This window comes from Rhinolophus hipposideros (genome assembly GCF_964194185.1).
Source record: "Rhinolophus hipposideros genome assembly, chromosome: 26".
Lineage (NCBI taxonomy): Eukaryota > Metazoa > Chordata > Mammalia > Chiroptera > Rhinolophidae > Rhinolophus > Rhinolophus hipposideros.
The window spans coordinates 21,156,319-21,178,457 of NC_138072.1; the positions used below are offsets into that span (position 1 = coordinate 21,156,319).

Here is a 22,139-nt window from a genome sequence, read left to right on the forward strand (position 1 = left end):
TTATATTGCTCTTTCTGATGGAGTCAGAAAGTTCTTGTAGAGTTCTTTCATTTCTTTTAAGTCTCAAGTCTCTTTCTTCTTCCCTCTGTGTAAATTCCAGGTTCCTATCTTCGATGTCACTGATTCTTTCCTCCATCTGGTCAACTCTACTACCTAAGCTGGATATTTTATTGTTAATTTCTTCTATTGAGTTCTTAATCTCCAGAAATTCTATTTGGTTCTTTTTCAAGATTTCAATCTCTTTTGTAAAATGCTCATGGTGTTCTTTGATTGTGTTTCTGAGTTCATTAAACTGCCTTTCTGTGTTTTCTTGCATCTCGTTCAGTTTTTTCAGAATTGCGATCTTGAATTCTCTGTCATTTAAATCACAAAGGTCCATATCTCTAAGTTCCTTTTCTGGAGACTTTTCACTTTCTTTCTGAGCTATCTTGTTGCCTTGGTTATTCATGGCAATCACTGATTTACTATTTCTCTTCCTAGACATCTACAGGAGTGTCTTCTGCAACAGGTTGATAGGTATGCGAAGAGCTTTTGGAGTTCCAAAGCTCTTTCTGCACCAGATTCAGAGCCCGTTTGTTTCAGCAGTTCTGTTTACTCCTGCAGGGATCCGCCAAGATAGGTGGAGCCAGGGGCGGGGTGAGTTGTGAGAGGTGGCCCAGAGCAATGGCGGCGACCACCACCACAGCGAGTCCTGCTTCCACAGCTCCCTCCCCTTTGCCGGAACTAGTTGAGCTGCGAATCTGTGTCTGCGGTCCACAGTTCTCAGAGCAGCAAATATTCTGTCCTTTGATCCGACACTGCTACTTTATCTCTTTAGCACCGGCCAGGTGGGGGCAGGGCGAGCTCTGGGAGGGTAGGGAGGGGGCGGCTAGTCTCCGTGCCTAAGGCTTCCGTTCTCCGCTCGGCAGTGAGGGCTTAAACCACCGATTTTAGCCCTCTTCCCTCAGTCTTTGCTCCGAGGTCTGCCGCGAGTGAGCGTTGGGTTCAGCGGTTTTGTATGCTGCCCCCTCAGCCCTGTGGGCCGTAAGCGGAGCCCTAGCAGTCCGAGTCCTTCCCTCTCCCGCAGTTGCGGAAGATCCGGGCGCAGCGGGCTCCGAGCACTGAGCTAGGTCTGTGTCCTGCGCCAGCGCGGCTCCGTCTCCGCACTTCTCCTCTCCCTCCTCCCCCGCTCGCGCGATTCACCCACCTGGAGGTGAATTCAGTAGTCGGCCTCTTCGTCTTGCCTGTCTGCTGTGCAAGGAGTCCTTTGTGGAGTTATTGTTGTCCGATTCGTTGTAAATTCCAGGGGAGCGTTACAGAGGCTCACCTCACGCCGCCATTTTTTTTCCTTCGAGTACAGTATCTTTATGTTCTCTTTCTGGCGTTCTATTATCTGAAGTTCTTGGGAGAGGTGTTCTTACTCCACTATTTATTGTATCTACAGATCCTTATTTATGGTGAATTGTTTCTTTATGTGCTTTGCAATTTTTGATTACGTGCTTATCTTTGGTAATATTTATGTGTTTCTTGCAAAATTTCAGAGTAACTTGAGCTGAGAAAGCATACCTCCAGGCCATTTTTTTATGTTAATTTCTCAGCTTGGGGATTCTTAGCCTATGCATGAGGTATAAATGTTAACCTTCAAATCCACACGAAGAACAACTTACAATGCTAAATTCTTAGAAGAGTTGTTTTTCCCCATTCTTTTTTCAAGGCCCAGTAGATACAGACAACCATCCTTATTGTTTCCTGCTTATAAATGTTTATACCCTCCATGAATTTTAGTGGATTTTTATTAACCTACATGCTTATATACAACTACACATATCTGAGAAATTAATAAAAAACAAACTCTAAGATATTTGTTGTATATCGTAGTCATCTTAGCATCTAGGTGTAAAATTAGACATGCATTTATTGAGTACCTTTTTTAGTTAGCTTTCAACTTAATCTCTAGAAAAACTACAATCTAACTTAATGATCGTATAATCTTCACAATGGATTTGCATTAATGTGACTATTGTGCTATTATTAGGATAAACAATTAGAAGAAATACGTATGGCAAAAGGTTGTAATAATTACATAATTTACCCTAATCCACGAATCATAAGCTTCTCTTCCTCTTTGCCCATCCTCACACTCAGCAGAGAACGAATCTGACCAAGAGATGCCAGCAGATTGATGGTGTCCTCCACGGAAACGCTATTTATGGTGTAGGTCTTCGGCAGAGCCCGGACCAGACCCCCAATGCCATCATACTGTCGATGGAGCAACACAAACATGGCCCTCACCAACTCAGGGTCTTCAATGACAGACTCTTGAGCCCATCGCACCATAGTGTCAGAAATCAGCTGCTGAAGAGTGGCTGCGGAGTCATTATTGATATTTTTTTAAAAAAAAAGGAAAAATAGTAAGAGAAGACAAATTACTTGGGCATTTCAACTGCATATCTCATAACCCCAAACTCATATGTGTGCCAGAATTTTTAGGAATATTCTTTGAAGGAAATACACTTCCTTTAAACATATATGTATGTCAATAAAGATGGGTTATAGACATGCAAGAATGAAAATCCACAAACTTCCCTTTAAGAACCATTTTAATAATTAAAGGATTTTAGTTGTTTCAAAATCACTATTGGCAATCCATAGGGCAATCACTGTGAGTGGTGCTGTTACTTTATTTTCTTTGTTCCATTACTTTCCTCCCAGAAGATCTCATGTCATATATCCTTGTAAAGGTCAGACATAGTCCATCCAAGGAGCTATCTAGTTACTCAGCTGTCTCCTCATCTGAGTCATTTGCAATAGGAACCACATGTAATTATATTTCTACTGAAATCTAGATCCCAATTGCCACTTAAAATGTCTTTAAAATGACTTGATTGTGAAGCTGTATTAAAGTGAAAAATCTTTCCATGTATAGATTATTTGCTATGTAAAATATAATGTAGTACACTTAAAAACAATACAAATTCCAAACCTCTTAAAATAACTACTACAATTATCAAAACTAAGTAGGGTTGATGTGACTAATTCATACATAATGAGGTATTTAATTCCTATCATCAGTACTCCGGATGATTTTGAAAAGCAGCTGTTTACCCTGCTTTAACCTATACATTATTTAAGGGAAAAGAAAAACTACCAATTTTAACCAACTACAAAATGCAGACTAAATACCAATATACTTCCATATACCTCAAAACCATATAGTCATTTTAAATAGGTCAAATTCATAAGGTTCATAATAACAAAAAACAATAAGAAATGTTGAACTCGGATTTTGAAGAAGACCTGACTCAAATTTGACACTAAGAAATAAATTTAGACGTAATTGTTTAAAGGGTTTCCATTGTAAGTTAGTGATAAAAATTTTTTTTCTTGAATTTATGTATTTATTTTATCTTTCAGTAAAAGCTGTTATCTACCAGCACTGCATCTGAAAATGAATGGAGTCCTAGGACTGAGGTAACATGTAAGCGGATCTCACAGACCTACTTCTGCCCCTTCCGGATGAGGGTGTGGGTCTGGGAGACTCACTGTCCGTGTGCTCACTTGTTATCAGCTGTCACTCTTCAGTTAAATAGGATATGAATGAACCAGAAATGCATAACCATTTAGAAAATATTTCAGAACCAAAATATAGTTACAGACAATATCTATTTAAACTTTACAAAAAGGTTTAACTTGATGCAAGAATATTTGAAAATCAATTGCATAATATTTAGATAGGAAGGCTAAATGACTGCCTTTTACTTTCTCTCGATAGTCTCTGATCTAATACCTAAACTTTCAGCGCTCTAGGGAGCCCATCCACCCTTACAATGCTGCTGTCTCTCCTATATATGTCTGTTCCTGTACATATAGTTTGGTGCTATCTACTTCTGGTGGCTCCAGGCATTTACTTAGGATCTAATTCTTGGAAACTGTGAACTCAATTTTCTCACGGGCTCATCTAGTGAGACAGTAGTAGGATGAATGAGTGTCAGCAGTTGAGTCACTCTGCAGTGCCCCTTCGTACTGCTTACAGGACTTCTTGGCGTCACTCTCAACTGGCTTTTCAGTTTGTTTCTTCTTCAGGTATGTCACCTTTTCTACCAGGGACAGCAGTCGTCCTCTAATTGTTAAATCACTGTTTCCATCCAGAGAACCATCTTCATCCAGCTCAATTCCTAGGATGAACAAAGCAAAGAGAAAGAAGAAAGCAAACACTTAAAAAGTACGTTTAGGAGAAACACTTCCCAGGCTTTGCCACCTTTTCCAATCATGGCTGAAAGCAACACAGCCATGTCTAAAACATTTGACAACACTGAGTACGCAAGCTTTCCCACTAACATGCAGAGATAAGATTCACCATTGGCCTCTTTTCCTCCTCTCTCTTCTTCCTCTGTTCCTGTGGGCTCAGGGCCATCAGCAGCCAGCACAAAATACAAAACTGAGCACAGAGCAAAAGACTCTCTCAGGAGTCAAGATCAATTCTGCTATTGGAGCTGATACAAGCATCTCTGACTTTGGGCGCCATCTGTCTAGACCTGTAGTTCTACCTACCTAAAACCTCCCTCACTTTTATCCCCCTCACTTGGCTCCATAAGTATCTGTGGTATTTCAATGAGCTGAGATGCAGAGAATAGGCATAATTAGGTATCCTAAACTAGCAGGTGCTTTATATCTGAAGCAGTAATTCTACCATTTTAGAATATTCCCTATATTTATATACCATATATACTAATATGGTATATAAATGTACATATGTATATATGTACACATACACATATGTACATATAAATGTACTAATATTAGTATATTAGTATATATGGTATATAAATATAGTGTCTGTGTATGTGTACATATATACATACAACTTTCTGGCGGTCACTTAGTGGTTCTTCATAAACTATTCAAGATGGTGCTTTTATTCTCTTTATTGAAATAAAATAAAAATCATACCACTGAGGCTATACCTATCACTTTAGAAATGGCTAATTCATTGTCTTTCCCTAGAACACAGACTTTATCCACATTATTTCATAACGACAGAAGGAAGTAACCATCCAGAACATCTAATCAATTCCATTTTAAACATCCTTTGAATAAAAGGAGAAGAGAATTCCTTTAATAGATCTGGGCTACTGACATATAATTTAGTGCAGGATTTCCTTTGGCATTAATTTCAAAAAATATATGCTGGATTTTCTAGGCCAGTCCTAAAAAGCAACCCTGCAATCAGTTTAAATACAACTGTCTGTGATCAAATTTCCTTAGACAACGTCAACCTAACACTCACCTTCTGCCAAAAGCATCTGGTTACAATTCCTCATTCTCCCTTCCCATGCCCTGCCACTGTGGTTAAGAGGGAAAAGAGGGAGAATTGCAGTCATCTTCTGCACTGACTGCCTTTCTGATCTCTCTACTCCTCCTGACCCCAGTTAACCATTTTACCACAATAAGTATTTTTGGGTGACCTCCTAAGAGGCATCATGCATATTGGTGAGCCTATTACATATATACTTACTTTTGTACCAGTATTTGTACATATAAGAAGAGCTGTACATCAAGAAGATCTTACCACAATGTGCCATCAGATCTTCATGAAAATCCAAGAGTTGGTCTCGGATTTCTTCAGGACACGGACATTCGCTTTTGTCATCCTTGAAATTGAGGAGCATGTTGATCTGAAAGTTTGGAACAAGAAAGAGGAAGAACAAGAACGAGAGAGAAGTGGATTCAGGAAAGACAGAAAAGATTGTGAAAACCAAAAATGTTCAAAACCTGTCTTTAAGTACTCATAAATTGTTGCCCAACAGATGAAAAAGTATTACCTGTCATTGAATCCAACAAATAACCACAAAATAAATGAAATCATTCAAAGCTTAACACTCTGCACAACACTCATGCAAGTTTCTTCCTTTCTCAGTGGCACAATATGTTAGACCCATGTATACTTGGAGTTCTTAAATCAACTAACCTCTAAATGTTATTAAAATATTTTATTATGCTTCTCCTAGATTTCCATTTTCTATCTAATTTCTACACCTTATTTAATATTTTAAAGAACTCTTTTTTGAGAAGGGTACACCAGTAAAGAAGGAAAAATCTAATATAATGGATAACTATGCTTTTGTTAAGAGTTCAGTTAAACAAAGGGCAAGAAACTTTCTTCCATTTAATTTCATTTTAGACACAGTAATATTACATTTATGAATGAAGAAAAGGAAGGTCCATTGTTGTTCCATAATTTCCCTTTAGGAAACAACTGTTAAGTTTTCTTTTTAGAGTTTTTTATGTGAATTTTTTAAAACTTTTATTTTGAGTTCATTGTAGATTCATATGCTATTCTAAGAAATAATACAGAGAGAAATCCCATGTACCCTTTGCTCAGTTTCCCCTATGGTAGCATCTTACAAAACAGTAGTACAGTATCACAACCAGAATATCAACACTATTAAGAGTCTCAAGGTTCCCTCCTGATATCCGTTTATATACACACCCACTGTCCTCCTGCCTGCTCCTCATCTCTAATTCCTGTCAACTACTAATCTACTCTCCATTTCTGTATTATGTCAAGAATGTTATATGTAGTATCATACAGTGTATATATACGTATTCTCATATGATGCTCTGGATGTCTGCAGGGTCTGTAGTGATACCTCATTTCATTCCTGATATTGATAATTTGTGTAATTTGTGTCTTCTCTCTTTTTTCCTTTGTCAGTCTTTCTCAGAGTTTTGCCAATTTTAATATTTTACAATAACCAGCTTCAAGATTCACTGATCATTTTCAATTGTCCTGTTTTCAGTTTAATGATTTATATCTGCTCCTATCTCTATCATTACCTTCCTTCTGGTTCCTTTGGGTTTATTTTGTTCTTTTTCTAAATTCTTGTGATGGCCACTTAGATTATTGATTTGAGTGTGTTTTCTCTTTTTAAATGTATTTCCCTCTCAGGACTGCTTTAGCCATTTCCAAAAATGTTCTCTCTGCAATAAAAAAAATCTAATTATTCTATATTTGTTGAGGTGGTTTTATGGCCCAGGCCACAGTCCACCTTTGTGTTTTATGGGCAATTGAAAAAAATGTGTATTCTGTTATTGGGTATAGTCCACAAATATCCAAAAATCCTGTTAGCTGGTGATAGAGTTGCATTCTCCTATATTCTTACTGATTTTCTGTCTAGTTTCTATTTTCTTTCTTTTTTCTTTTTTTATTTATTTATTGGGGTGACAATTGTCAGTGAAATTACATAGATTTCAGGTGTACAATTCTGTATTACATCATCTATAAATCCCATTGTGTGTTGACCACCCAGAGTCAGTTCTCCTTCCATCACCATATATTTGACCCCCCTTACCCTCATCTCCGTCCCTTTTTCAGTCTATTTTCTGGCTTTGGGGCTGGGTTATTTCTATTGTTCTTTCTTCAGTTCAAGTTCAATGATTCATTTCTCAGTCACCTCCATTTTGCTGTTAAGTCCATCCATTGAGGATTTTTAAATTTTGGTTATTGTATTTTTCACTTATAAAACTTCCATTTGGTTCTTTATATCTTCTATTTCTTTGCTGGGACTTCCTTCCTTCCTTCCTTTCTTTTACAAACAGTTTTATGATGGCTGCTTTAAAGCTCTGTCAGATAATTTCAACAACTTTGTCATCTCAGAGTTGGTATCTATTGATTATATTTTCCCTTCAAGTTTTTCCTGGTTCTTGGTGTAGTGCATGATTTTTAATGAAAACCTGGACATTTTTGGTATTATGTTATGAGACTTTGGATCTTATGTAATCGTTTGGCTTCATCTGATTCTATCTAGCAGGACTAGACCCTGGTTACATTTGTTACTGCTAGGTGGGAGTAGAAGTTCTTTTCCCCACTCAGTCGCCTTGGACACTTGAAGGAGGGAGAACACCTTGTTCCTGCTGGATGAGTCTGAAAGCTTCAGTTCCCTACTAACCTGTATTCATACAACCTTGGCTGGTCCTTCTCCCTCTATGGCCTCTACTGACACTTTGGAGGCCTCATGACCACTCAGCAGGATCAAGTCCCAGCTCCCAGCCAGAGTACCTCATTACAGCTGGTGAGAGTGGAAGGCTGGACTCCTGACTCAGCATTGCTGGTTGGGATGGGGTTCAGGGTGGTGTTTGGCTGGAGTCGTGCAATTATTAACTACAAGTTTTCTGTCTGGCTGGAAAGACAGACAGTTTTCCTGGTCCTTTGGTTGCGTGTAGAATGTTTCTGTTGGGGCTTTTCTTGTCTCTGCTTGTTGGCGTTCTGGGTAGCCAGCTTATTTAGCCCCATATGTGGGAAAGATGAGGCAAAAAGAAAACCCAAGGGAACTCACCATCATGTCTTTCCTCAGGTCCCAAGTTCTATTCTGTAGCCATCATCCTTTCTCCTCTCTATCTTTCAGAATCTTCTTATGCTGTCTTTTATGTAATGCCCAGGGTTATGGTTATACTTAGAATAGGGAAAGGTGCATATACTCCATCTCTTCAGAAGCAGAAGTCTCCCAATAACAGTTTAACAAATGGAGATAATCTGGGAGGGGTTGGACTTGCTCTCTGCTCAATAAATGATGTGTATAAAAATAAACAACATTCTGTGTCCCTTCCCTCAGAGAAATTACATTGTGGTGAGAAAAAATTAATTCTGCAGTAAGTCCTAAACACTTTCATCTGGAGGTATCTTGAATCTAGAGGGAAACAGTAAGAATAAGATATCGAAGACAAGATCTGTCAGTTGTATCTTTGACCTCCTAGGTTACGTCCTGGTAATTTCTCACACTGTGAGTCCCATCCTGAGGAAGACTCCAGATTCACTCAGTTCTTTGGTTCTGCTACACCCAGGGGGACCTCAGTTTGGAGGTGAATGACAAGAGGAAGAACCGCAAACAGGTGATCAATCTTCCAGCAAGAATGGTAGCAATAAAATTTCATTCTTCTATGGAGGGACGAAATAGAAAGTGTCTAGTATCGAGCCCTAGGAGTCAAGGGTTCCAGCTAGCTGGGATGGAATCGTATCAGCCATGAAGAACCACCTGCCGTTGGATATTGTTTTTATTTGTATAACTTCAGAATCTTGCGCACTGGCTTCCTCAAAGAGTTCATGATACACTTGATCCCTTGTAATAAGTTTCTCATTTGTTTAAACTAACCAAGTAGATTGTTTGGAGAAACTAAGAATACCATCTGCATCAACTTGGCTAGTTGTAAGAGAACGGGAAAAAATACACTTGTAACTTATGATATAATTTTGCAATGCATGGATCCTGAATGAGCTAAAACCCAAAGAAAAAAAGGAGTACCTTCGAACTCATTCACGTACCTGTTCTTGAGGTGGTGACCTGAATTCCTTTGTCTTCCTGGCTGTGAGTGCAGCTGACATGTTTAAGGCTTGCATAACTTCATTGTATCGGAAGCGCTGATTGTCTTGGAGCTTAGCTACAAAGTCATCTGAAAAGGCCACAATGGCTTCTATTCGGTGCCGGATCTGGCAGTCACAGAGGTATTGAAGTAACAGGCACATCTAAAGGGACAATTAAAGGGACACCAAACTGAATTTCTGAATCTTTAAACTGTTAATGGACAGCATATCAAAATCAGTGGCAGAGACCCCTAGAGGCCACCTCTTCTCCAGTATGAACAGAATCCTGGTTTTGCGCAGGAGGCCCCAGGAAATGCAACAGAATTGGAGCCAAAATGGCACATGAACGTCAGTTTGGAGGCTGCTCACTGTCCCAGCCTCCTCTGCAGCTTTAGGTGTTATACGGTCAATGAGATATATAAGGAGAAGTTTGCCAGAAGTCTTCTGGGAATGATTTTTCCATCATTAATAATAGACTAGAACATCCTCTTCTCAAAATTAATGTTACTGGGTCGTGACACGATTACTGGAAAAAGATGTGGTAACACACCTTTTAGGATGAAACCCATAGACTGAGGGTCACAGGAGGATATTAAGGTCTGGGTTCTTGATGACATCACTGAGCTGCTATACCGGTTTTAGAACTGTCTACCTCCAGACTTTGCATGTAAGTCAATCAAGTGTTTTTACTGCTTATTCACTAAATGACTGTCTGGAATTGTCTTACCAGAAGCCCAAAAGATTTTTAACTGATACAGTAACTTGGTAGAAACGTGCCTACCAGAGGATGTTTTGCCCAAGTTTAGGAAAACATTTAAATACCCTTACTACTAATTGTGATACGTATACAAGGCAGTGTTTAAAAGGACTTTATAACCCTGTATGTCAACATCTACCAAAGAGCCGTTTCTGTCAATGCCAGCTCTCACGTAGCCTTAGTGTCAGTCCCCCTCCCTCTGTCTCCTTTGCCCCACTCTAGTGTAAGCACTGTCCCCTTGGGTCTGGGCCCATGTGACAGTCTCCCAACTCAGGGGCCCTGGATCACCTTCTCCTTTCTTCTTGTCTGTTTTCCTCCTAACAGCTACACTGAGATGTTTAGAATAAAATTATCCTGTTAACATTCTTCAGTGGTTTCAACTGTACTAAGACTAAAATTCAAAATCCATCACACGGCTGGTTTTAGCAAAGGGCTCGATTCTATGTGACATGGCCTCTGCCTGTCTCTCTCTCTCTCTTCAGCTCACTCAGCTGCTGCCACGTGGTCTTTTCCTGCTTCAGAACCCTCAGTGTCACATGCTGTGTGCAAAGTTCCCACAACACTTTTCCTACTTCTCCACACCCACTAAATGCCAGCTCATCAGTGACCTCAACTTAGAGAGGATCCCGCTCACCTTTCTCACGGCAATCCAGTTGCAATGTTTTTTCTTCTAGTAATCCATTCTATCCGTTCAGATCATTTAACATAAGTAGCAATGAGACATTTTGTAAGAAATTCATCAATAACTGTGTATTTCCCCCAGGGACTATAAGCTCCACGAAGGCAGGGCCCACATCTGTTCCCTCCCCCAGCACCAAGTGCCAGGCTCTAAGGAAGACCTGACGGAGGAACGGAGAGCAGAGCAGTGTGCCATTGATAATAGTAATATATATCCAAGTGACTCTAATGGACCAAAGAGGCTAAAGAAAGGGTCCTCAGACATCATGATAACAAAGGCAGGCCATGCCTTCGGTTCCTCAGAAACACAGGAGGAGGTGGAAGTGACATCTGTGAGACAGGAGCTGCTACAGGTGAGCAAGTGCCTGAGGTTGGCGAGAGTGCAAGGGGGTAGGAAACAGTGTGGGATGCCTGCATTTCACACATTCCACCAAAATGCGGTGAGATGCATGTGCAGAAACAAGAGGAGACATGCAGGAAATGGCTGATGATTCAGAGGGAGAACAAGAGCTGGCAGGACAGAAGCTCACAGTCTACGCTCCTTTTAGACAGACAAACACACAAATATACCTATGTGCAAAATATACACATACACACAAACACACTATACACACAGACTGACATAACTGTACATACAAATACAGATACACACACATGTACACACACACATGCAAACATACACACGCAAATATGCACATGCACATATACACACATATACATAAATATGCATATGTGTGCATACACACAACTATACATACACACCAATATACATATATACACACATACACACAGAGAAACAAAGTGATGACAGGCCACACTTGTAGACACGTGTGACAGACAGACCTATACTTGGCCAAGGAAACTACCTAGACAAATAAACTAAATTTATCTTTGACTAACTAATGGCAATTGACTCCATTAGAAAATTTATTAATTCCATTCCAAATGTAAGAAAATTCAATTGGTGGGTCCCAGAACACAACAAGACGACAGTTAATTTTATGGAAACTACCGTTCTACAGGAACACGCAGACCAGTGTCAGTGTCTTGGCCCTGCGGGATCCTGAGCTTCCCAACCCCTCACCCTCTGCCCACCTGGGGCCCTCCCGCCTGCTCACCTGTAGCTTCACAGGCTCGGGCAGCTTCATCTGCAGCAGCCCCTCAGCTGCATCCCCGCGTGTGCCCTCGGGCCTGGCGTCCTCTATGCGGGGCTCCCTGGGCGGCGCCTGGCGCTCCTCTTCTGGGACAGCCTCGGTGAACACCCGGGGCTCAATCAGCTGCAGGATGTGTTTGAGGTCCTCGCTGTGGAAGACGCCCATGATGAGCAGCGTGTAGAAGAGCTTGATGAGAGGCACGAAGAGGAACTCGGTGGTGCCCCCGACCGGGTCCCGCGCGCGCAGGCCCCCCTCCCGCACCGCCTCGGTCAGCATCTGCAAGGTCTTGGCCTTGAGTGTGTCCAGCGGGAACTCGGGGCTGTCCTGGTAGCAATCGTGATTGACGCGCACAAAGCTGGGCGAGGAGAAGCGCATGCGCGGCCGCAGCGAGGTGCTGAGGCCGATGCCCGGGAGCCCGTGCTCCTTGTGCTCGTCCGGGAAGAGCGTGATGCTCTTGGTCTCCTCGGTCATGGGCACGATGAACTCGCTGTTCATCATGAGCCGGGCAGTGGCGTAGGCGCTCAGATGGATGTCTATGAGCAGGTCGTAGTAGCCGGTGCGCAGCAGGCCAGGCATGTACTTGCTCTCGATGGCGTAGAGCAGCTGCGGCTCGTCCACGTGGCTGCACAGCGCATGCGCCACGCGGTGGTTGCCCAGGGCGCACACGGCCGAGTACAGCCGCAGGGTGTGGTAATGGAACTGCAGCAGCTCCTCCTGCTCCGTCAGCTCCAGGATGTCCACAGACCTGCAGGGCGGGGCAGGGGGGGGCGGTTACAAGTCTGCAAGCACAGGGGAAAGCAAGAGCTCGGGGAAACAGGCGCTGTCTTCCTTTTGCACGTGCCCTTTCCATGACCTGTTTAATGGCAGCACAGGTTACTTAAAAATCAGTTCTAGATGTTTTACAGCTTTTCTTCTGTATAGAATTTTGTGTTGAAAATTTCCACCACTCAAGCTTGGACTTCAATTATCTCCTTTCAGCCTAGGTTCTAGGCACCTCTTTCAGATACTTGGGTCTCAGTCGGAAGCGGGGGACTGCCCTCCTTTCAAAATGCAAGCACTCCTTGGAAAATGCTGACTCCTTTCCACCTTGGCTAACTAGGTTTGAGAAGCCAGGAAACTTTGCCTTGGATTCAGGAGTCTGTGCCCTTGTCTCTGACCTGTGACTAGCTAGCCGCCTAACCAATTAGAAGGAGGTGACAGAGAGCTCATTTCTCCCTCATCATTTACCTTCTACCATCCCTCACAGGCATACACATATGCCAGTGTCACCCGGGTTTCCACTAGGTAAGTGCAACTCATGAAGCACCCACTACAGTGACATTTTCACTTAAGAAAGTTTTGCTGGGAATCTGAGTTTCCACCAGACTGCTTCCCAGTTCGGGCCATTTTGCTTCTGCTACATATCATGACCATTTATCACATACAACCTTAAAAATATGGCCAAAATATGCCTGAGTAAAGTCTTTCCTTTTAGAATAGAGTCCATTTTAAGAGCACATTCTTTTTATCAAATTCCTTTACATGTGCTAATTTTTCTAAACAATTTAAATTATATAGATTGTTCCTGGGTGACACTGTAGCATTAAAAGTAGAAACCTGATATATTCATAACCAAGGGAATCTCATTCATCTAGAAAGGCGTCCTTGGTGAAACTGGAATAAACGCTCATCAGAACGGGTTATTATATATGTGTTTATTAATGTTCATCCAGCACTCAGCCTAGTACACAGTAGGTACTGAATAATTATTGGTGATTATTTATCGTTAAGCTTTGTCACTATCCTAGGTACTCCATTATCCTGCTCATGCCTAACCACTGTATCTATGCTTTGCAGGTCATAGGCACTGTATGAAAAGCCATGGTGGTTTCATGGTGCAGAATTTGTCCAGACCCCAACTCTCAACTCTCCAGATCAAAAGCTTCCTGCATTAGAAACCCACCTCGTGCAGCACCTGGCCTTCCAGGAAACCACACAACTACTTGGCCCCACTGCCAGCACCTAATTCTTGGAAAGGTGTAACTGAGCAGCCCCCTCCCTCAAAGTAGAACAATGACTTCCAGGTCTTAGTCAAGCCTTTCAGTCTCCCAGGGAGTATAGGACTGTACCCGTCAGCCAGAATGATAGTCAGATACACAAATATGTTTACTGTAGCAATGCGGAATATCTGTTCTAGGTTCTCACCGGAGAACATACTTAGTCTACGGTCTCACGTCAGAATCAACGTACAAGGACTTCACAGTCTACATTGTTGCTGCCACCCCCAATCCACCCCCACCCCATTACTCATTTCACGATACCATGTTCTTTCCTCTCTCCCTACTGAACTAGTCCTTTAAGTAAGGGTCATGTCTGCTTTGTTCACCATTTTGTATTCAGTGCCAGGAATACCAGGGACACTAGTACCTGTTTGTGGAATGAATGAATGAGAGAATTCTAAAGGGTTTGTAGTCTACATCTCAAAACTTTGCACTCGGGTCAAGGCAAACCAACGCACATACCTCAAATAATGTAGTGTGTCTTCCCACACCAATCCCTTGGAGTAATATTCATACTTTACCAAACCATGGCTTTAGCAGGAGGGCAACAAAAGAAATAACTCTTTTGTTGGAAGGATGATGCCAAATATATAATCCAGCAGCTCCTTAGCACATGCTGTGGGTTACATTGCTGTCAGTAAATAATCTCCCCCGCTCTTCCCAGCATATGGAGTAAACTTATCTGCCCTACTTACTTTGGGATAGACTGTATGACTGGCTTTGGACAATCAAATCTAAGTGGAAATAACATCTACCACAAGCAAAAAGAAACTCTTAGCCTGAAGTGTCAGCCCTCCTGGACATGTGTCCTTAGCCCTGGAGACTATATGTCCCAGATCAGGACTGCCCGATGAGTGGGGTCTTAGGGTAAGAAGGTCTGTGTGCCATACCCACAGTCCATTCCCAGCCTGGGACAGAACTGCTGGGGACCCAGGACCTCCTGGAAGATGAGCAAGAAATGTTTGTTTGCAGCCACTAAGATTTTGGGGTTGTTATTGCAGTAAAAGCTGACTAATACAACTCATTATATTCTTTAATAGTCCCCAGTGGAGACATTTTTTTGATGACTTAATATCATTCTTCTATTCATCCAATATTATGGGGTGTATATTAAGTATTAAGCACTGTGCACTGGTCTTATGAGGTGAACAGTAGATATGATTCCTGCCTGAAGGAAGCTTACTGTCCAGTTTAGGAGGGAAACCACCAAACAAACAAGTAAATTAAATTATATACCATGATATGTGCAATGAAAACAGAGGACTGACATATCTACTACCATCCCAAATTTTTAAATATTATTTTCCATGTTATTGGGACAGGCGGAAAGATTCTACTCACCTACGAGTTGGCACTTCCCTTTTAGAATCTGAATTTTGAAACTCATCAGATTGTTCTTTGGCTTCTAGGAAGAGTGAGACCAATATGGGACCTGACTTTACCAGCCTCACAGACGGCGTAGTATGAGTGATTGTCACCAGTCGTACCCTAGCTTTGTTATTCTCCTATTCTTACCTTCTCTGTAACCTGATTCCAATGACACATTTTTATGCATTTGTATTTTATATATTTTGGGAACCTGACTTAAATTCTTTATGGTCTATAGAAAGAATTTAAATGATCCATTCATTTGTCACAGGTAATTAATATAAATTATAAATTACTATGACAGGAGCATACGCTGGGATTCTGATTTTGGCATGCTGACATACATTACAATCTTAAAATTCTCTGCTTAGAAAAGAGAAAATACTTCCCCTCACAAAGCAAAATTCCTTCCTAAATGTTATGTTTCTTTTGGTTGTTGAGTAACTTTTTCAAAACACCATCAGATGTAAATTTCCAATAAAACTTTTCTCACATAAGAAATTATAATAAAATCCCATCACCTAAAGAGAACATTATAAATGATATATCTTTCTAATTATTTCACTTAAAATGTATAAATATTTAATACATAAAAAATTTGCTTGCCTAGATTACTTTTTCTTTGGGTTTCTTTTAAAATGTCTTTGAGATATAATTTCCATTCTATACAATTTATTTACATATTTAAAATATGTAATTCCCTGGTTTTAGTATAGTAATGGATTTGTGCAAACAGATCCATAATCTACGTTTTGAACATTTTCATCAGCTTAAAGGAAACCCAGTACCCATTAGCAGTCACTCCTCAGGCCCACCAGCTCTAAGAAACCATTAATCTACTGCTGTCTCTAAAGATTTGCTTATTAGGAGCTGTTCATGTAAATGAGATTCTATAATGGATGGTCTTGGAGAATGGGCCCTTAAATGTAATATGTTTTTAAGGGTCATCCATTTTGTAGCATGTATCAGTACTCCATTCCTTTTTATTTCAAAGGACATTGTATGGATAGGCCACGCTTCATTTATCCATGGTTGGTAGACATTTGGATTGTTCCCACTTTTTGGCTACTGTGAATAATACTGCTATGAACATTCGTATACAGGTTTTTGTGTGGGCATGTTTTCATTTCTCTTGGGTAGATACCTAGGAGTGGGACTGATGGGTCCGACGGCAACTCTATATTTTACTTTTTGAGGAACTGACAAACTGTTTTCCAAGGCACACATTAAATTTTAAAGGTACTAATTTTTTTAAAAAGCCAAGCATGTCTAAATATGTAAAACTGAACATAGCTTCTACAACATTTTAAGATTAAAGACTTACAAGGACAGCAAATCTATTTGTCGTTGCATTGTTTTCATGCAATGTTTTCACTCAGTTTGTGACTGAACTTTTTAATGATATTTTGGGATGGAAATCTTGCTCCAAAACTAACTTCTTTTTTAAAATGAGGCCACGAAAATGAAATCCCTGCACTCTAATTGGCCACGCCATGGAAAAACTGAAATCCATAAAGCTACCTCTGGGCACTGACTATACTTTATGTTACTACTATTACTGGCTAGAATGCATGTCAGCTTGATTCCAAAGCTCTCACCCTATTTTCACAGTCGTCTCTCATTAATGTCTCTTAGTCTCAGTGTTTCACTTCTGTCAAATGAATGGCTGCACTGATTCCTATGACTCCATCTGTAACCTCTTGCACGCCTATGTTACTGTGTTACTCTGCTAAGCTGTGAGTCAGACTGCAGGCGTGCCTGCCCGAGTTTTTACTTGCTGTTGTTATAAGGAAAACAAGAGAGCTGAAAGAAGCAATGCACTATCATATCACCTCCTCAACCAAAGTATAATAATTTTGTTTCAGGAACAAAGTGGTTGAGAAACAGATTTAAACTTGGAATATGCAAAGTAACGCCTCCGCTGCTGTAAGAAATGAGATATTTTTAAACCTCACTTTGTGTCCCCACGCACCCCGGAGCCCCTGGGGAGTGGTCTAGTTTGAGGTGTCGCGCATGCGCGTGGGCAGACCTGTTCTCCTCCGGGATGTGCAGCGACATGAACTGCAGGGGCTCCACGCACTGCACCAGCCAGCCCTGGCGCTCGCTGACCCGGGACACGTCCACCTTCAGGAACTGGTTGGGCATCCTGCTCCACAGCACGTGTGACAGGAACTGCACGTGGAGACGCGGAGGACACTGAGGCACCGGGTTTCTGTGCTCACTCTTGAATAACCCCGCGGAGAGCGGCATCACGTTCTGGGGGGGTGGGGAAGCAGAAGTCATTTGTGAGACTCCCCAGGAGTAACAATGACCAGCATTCTGCACAGGAAAGCGATAAGGAAAATATGATCCACTACAGGTCGAGCGAAGTCAATACAGGAAATAACAAAAATTGAGTTGAAGAGCTCCTGAGAGCACCAGCAGAGAAAATGTGATGAGAGAAAAATACCTAGAATTTCAGGGCAGGCCCAGGTGTAGGGGTGTTCGTTTCCCATATATTCTCTGGCAAACTGAGAATAAAGTGCAACCGAGTATAACCACACATCCTTCATGATTATTTACCAAGCTGGGCCTTCAGAGATACCTGGCAAGTCTGTAGCTACTTCCTGAAAGAGAGGTCATAGCCATTTCTCTCTCTCTCCCTCTCTCTCTCTCTCTCACTCTCTCTCCTTTGTCACCCACCTCATCCTTAAGCCACACACTCACTCACTGTCAGATTTGTCAGGTGTCAGTAACGAGTGGTATACCAGAGACAGCTCAACAGATAAACCTGACTATCAAACAAGAACACAGAATTAACTAGGCATTAACTAACACAATTTATTTCTCCCCCACCTTCCTCCGCCACCAATAAATATCTTCAGCCATCCTCCTTCCTTCAGTGTGGTCTCAAGGAGAAAGAGGTCTCTACTTTGCCAAAACTTACTCAACCATTTACGATCAGAATACCACCTCTGCTTGCCTATTCCAGACCGTAGTATAAAAACCATGATCTCATCTTCCTGCCTGACCTTCAGCTTCTCCATGAGTTCTTCAGATGGCCTCAGCCTCAAGCTGCCGTCCTATTCTCTTCTGTGAATGGGGCGGGGGAAAGCCAGGCACCATTTTAGGGACCAACAACAAAATAGACAAAATGGCCTCCACTTTCTTTTTATTTTTTTTATTTTTTATTGGAGACATAAACACCATCAGTCAGAAAATTAAATAATATGTTAGAAAAGAGGTCACAGGGGAACCAAAGAACAGGGTGGGAAAACCAGAATGCAGGGCAGCAATAATAAAAGGGTGGTCAGAATGGGTATCACTGAGAAGATGAATTAAGAAAAAAAGAACCACATGGATAAGCAGGGCAAGATATTTCCACCAGAGAAAACAGTCAGTGCATAGGACCCATGGAGGAAGTTTGCCTGCTGAGTTTCAGGAGGAGCTGGAGGCCGGCTTGGCCAGTATGGAGTGAAGGAAGGGAGGGCTGTGGGAGATGGAGTCAGAGGGTCAGGATATCAGGTTCTCTAGGATATGAGAACCGATATGAGACGTCTAATTTTCACTCTCAGGGAAACAGGGTTGCTAGGGTTTTGAGCAATAGAATGACATGATCTGATTTATACTTGAAAGCAGCGACAGTCACTCAGATTGTTGTATGATAAACAGATGAGCAAGGATGAATTATGGAAAGCCCATTAGGAGGCCACTCAGGTAACCCAGATGAGAAAGGATGGTGATGGGGAGCAGTGTGGTTATCAGCAGGAGTGATGGGGGCAGTCAGAAGGCGGAGGATTTCCTGGCAACTGGAACCAGGATGCAGAATGTAAAGGAAGGAAGTTAAGGACGACTCAAGGCCCTGGGCCTGAGCAGCCCGATCTGCTATTAAATGACACGAGACTGTAGACCCTCAGGAGGAGGGGCTAGTGGCAGTCAGCAGTCCTGTTTCGAACACAATCAACTGGCCATACCTAAAAAACACCCAAATGGAAATGTCAAATGGACCGATATACAAATCAGAGTTCTGAGAAACTTTGTCAAAATAAAAAACAAAACAAAAACTTGCTGCCTCCTTTCTGATACTTTCAATCTTGAATTCACCAGAATATAGATGTTTTTCCATCATTTTGCAGAAATTCTTCTGGCAAGGTCCCTAAAGCCCTTTTGATTAACATAGTGGGTTCTTTCAGTTCCTATTGCATCGGCCTTTCTGTGGCAGCTGGGAACCTCACTTATAAAGGCAGAAACTGATCTCACATGGTTTAAGAACACGTACAAGGTCACCAAGCCAGCCTGGTAACTCTGTCTACTACATTCATCCTGATGTGCACTTGGCATCTCAACGTTTACAACTGCGAAATTAATCCAGTTCCTTTTCCCACACTGAAACTAGCTCTTCTGCTTGTGGTTGCATTCGCATTCCCTCGTTGTCCACACCGAAAAAATTAAATTAATCCTTGAATCTTCATTCCCCTAGAGTACCTGAATACAATTCATCACCAGATCTCATTCATTCAATTCACTCTCAAATTCGACTAATTTGTCCTTTAAAACCCCTTCTCATTTATCATTATCTCTCCATTATGCGCTTCATGGCTCTCCTCATCTCCTCCAGGGTAGACAGCATCAAGCATCAGGTTGTTGACAGTGACTTGTCACCACCTGCTGTCATTCTCATGAGAGCAGATCTTTCTCCAGTTACCACCAACATATAAGCCTAATTTTACTGACAATTGCATTTATGATGACCAAAGTCAAACTCTTTCTAATTAGTTATATTTCCCTAGTGATCTGAAAGAGATGATAGAATTTTCAAACATTGCTACCTTTCTTTTAAAAAAATGATTTATCATATGATTATTAGCAGTACTCATAAAACATTGAATTTATTGAACAAGAAGTAAACATTAGTTCCCTAATAGAAAATAACCCAAATTTAATACCAAAAATGCATCTTTCTTACCTTTATTCTTCCCAACTCAAACTGAAAAACATTGGGACTTGTAGCTTGTGCAAAAACCGCAGGAAATAATTTGGTACTTGGCTCCACCTTAGAGAAACCAATGAATGTAATACTATTAGTCAAGGAAGGGGCAAAAAGAAAACATATTTCCTTCACAGCAACTAAGAAACACTTTACAGAAGGGGACCAGAGACTTCCTTTTTCTCCCACAGATACCGGATACCATCTCTCAATCATTATTGAAATCATGTCATTTCATTGCTATGTGAACATTTTGGAAGAGTGCACCATTGACTCTGAAGGGCTTATGGCACAATTATTATGCAAACAGATATGAAAATACATAATTAACCGGTTTCTGTTTCCATTGTTTTCTAATTTACTTTTTGATCTTACAAAATGTGTTTTCCTCCAATGGATAAACTGGTTTCCCTCCCCAGGAGCTGCCCACCCTGCAGACCAGTACCTGGTAGTAGGTGCTTAGTTCCTTGCCGTTGGCGGTGAATGTCAGCAGCCCGCCGGCAGCATCCACCACGCAGCCGATCTCCAGCCCGTTGTTGTTGCGTCCTTGCCCGGGGCTCATGCTTTCGCCCGCACACACCATGTAGCAGTTGCTGCGTTTGATGCTGAATTTCAAAAACATATTTTCATCTTTGTACAACCACAGAGGCAATAGGAAGTATGGGTATCTTGCAAACTACACCTAAATTATGCTGCGCAAGCAACAAGCTCATGCTGTGATGGGAGAGGTGCGCATGGGCCCGAGTCTGTGACTCTGAGCAAAACTTCACTGACTTCAGTGGACATTCTGAATCAGGTCTTACACGTCCCTAAATTCACGCCTAAGGGAGACAGGTCAACAGGTTGGAACCAGGTAAGAACTGACCTGCACCTTCCCTCCAAAAACTCAAACCAAACTGGGCCTTTTTCTGAGGTTCAAAAAAGTTTATTTAATAATCATCCAAATTTGTAATTTTCCTTCTCATAAGTTGTTTTTTTTTTTTCTTTTTAACCACTTGTTCTGAGTTGAGAAGCATTCACTGCCAAACATTACCAAAGTTCTTAGGCAAATTCTATGTGAGCCATCAGTGAGTCAATATATTTAAAAGTTGGCTAAAAATATGCCCCTTTGTGGACAATTCCCGGTGATTTGTTACGAGACAGACTCAGCTAGAATATGCACAAAACCAGTGGTATGAACAACGGACCCCACCACAGTGTCAACCTCACCAAAACCTTCACCAGAGATGGCAACAAAACTTAATCTATTTGCACTTTCTCTGCCACTTGACAGCAAATATATTAATGAGACCAGCAAAAGAAAGGCCAAAATCAGGCAAAGAACAAGGTTGAGATACAGTCAGTTTCAGAATAATCAAAATTGGCTGTGTGTCTTTACACCACTTATGTAAGATGCAACAACCCTTCTCTAGACTCCATTCACACACTGAAAATCATCCATCATGTAGCCCATCTCCATACTGAGTTATTTCCTTACATGGTCACCTTCTCTGAAAATCAAATATATCCCCAAGAAGATTCCCGGAAACAGGTGGTTTGGGGCTCCCATACTGATGTGAAGCATTCTGCATTGGAGATTTTTGCCAGCCCACTGTCTCAAGGACTAAGTTCAAGTGTTTCAAGTGTTACAACCTGAAGGCAGGAGAGTGAGCTTCCAGTCACCAAAAATGAGGCGCAGGTATAAAAGAAGAGCAACATATGAAGGACTACTTCTACGAGACCTGTCACAGCAGATCAGAGAGGACGCATGGGGACAAAAGGTAGATGCAAATGGTCAGATCTTCTCTTGTCTCATTCTGCAAGGAAGATGGCCTTCTTCACTTTTTTGAAGGTTTGGTTT

General features: G+C 41.5%; 1 protein-coding gene across 4 annotated transcripts in view; it reads right to left on the reverse strand.

Annotated features, from left to right (window-relative positions):
- The window catches only part of RYR2 (ryanodine receptor 2), a 567,940-nt gene that overhangs the window by 169,569 nt on the left and 376,232 nt on the right, over positions 1 to 22,139 (reverse strand). For all 4 annotated transcript variants that reach the window (XM_081039034.1, XM_081039033.1, XM_081039032.1 and 1 more), the window contains 8 exons: positions 20,745 to 20,904; positions 20,279 to 20,365; positions 17,363 to 17,589; positions 11,891 to 12,671; positions 9,299 to 9,499; positions 5,549 to 5,654; positions 4,011 to 4,154; positions 2,072 to 2,345 (listed from right to left, as the gene is read on the reverse strand). In XM_081039034.1, the coding sequence (XP_080895160.1) occupies positions 2,072 to 2,345; positions 4,011 to 4,154; positions 5,549 to 5,654; positions 9,299 to 9,499; positions 11,891 to 12,671; positions 17,363 to 17,589; positions 20,279 to 20,365; positions 20,745 to 20,904 (1,980 nt within the window). The remainder of the gene's footprint in view (positions 1 to 2,071; positions 2,346 to 4,010; positions 4,155 to 5,548; positions 5,655 to 9,298; positions 9,500 to 11,890; positions 12,672 to 17,362; positions 17,590 to 20,278; positions 20,366 to 20,744; positions 20,905 to 22,139) is intronic.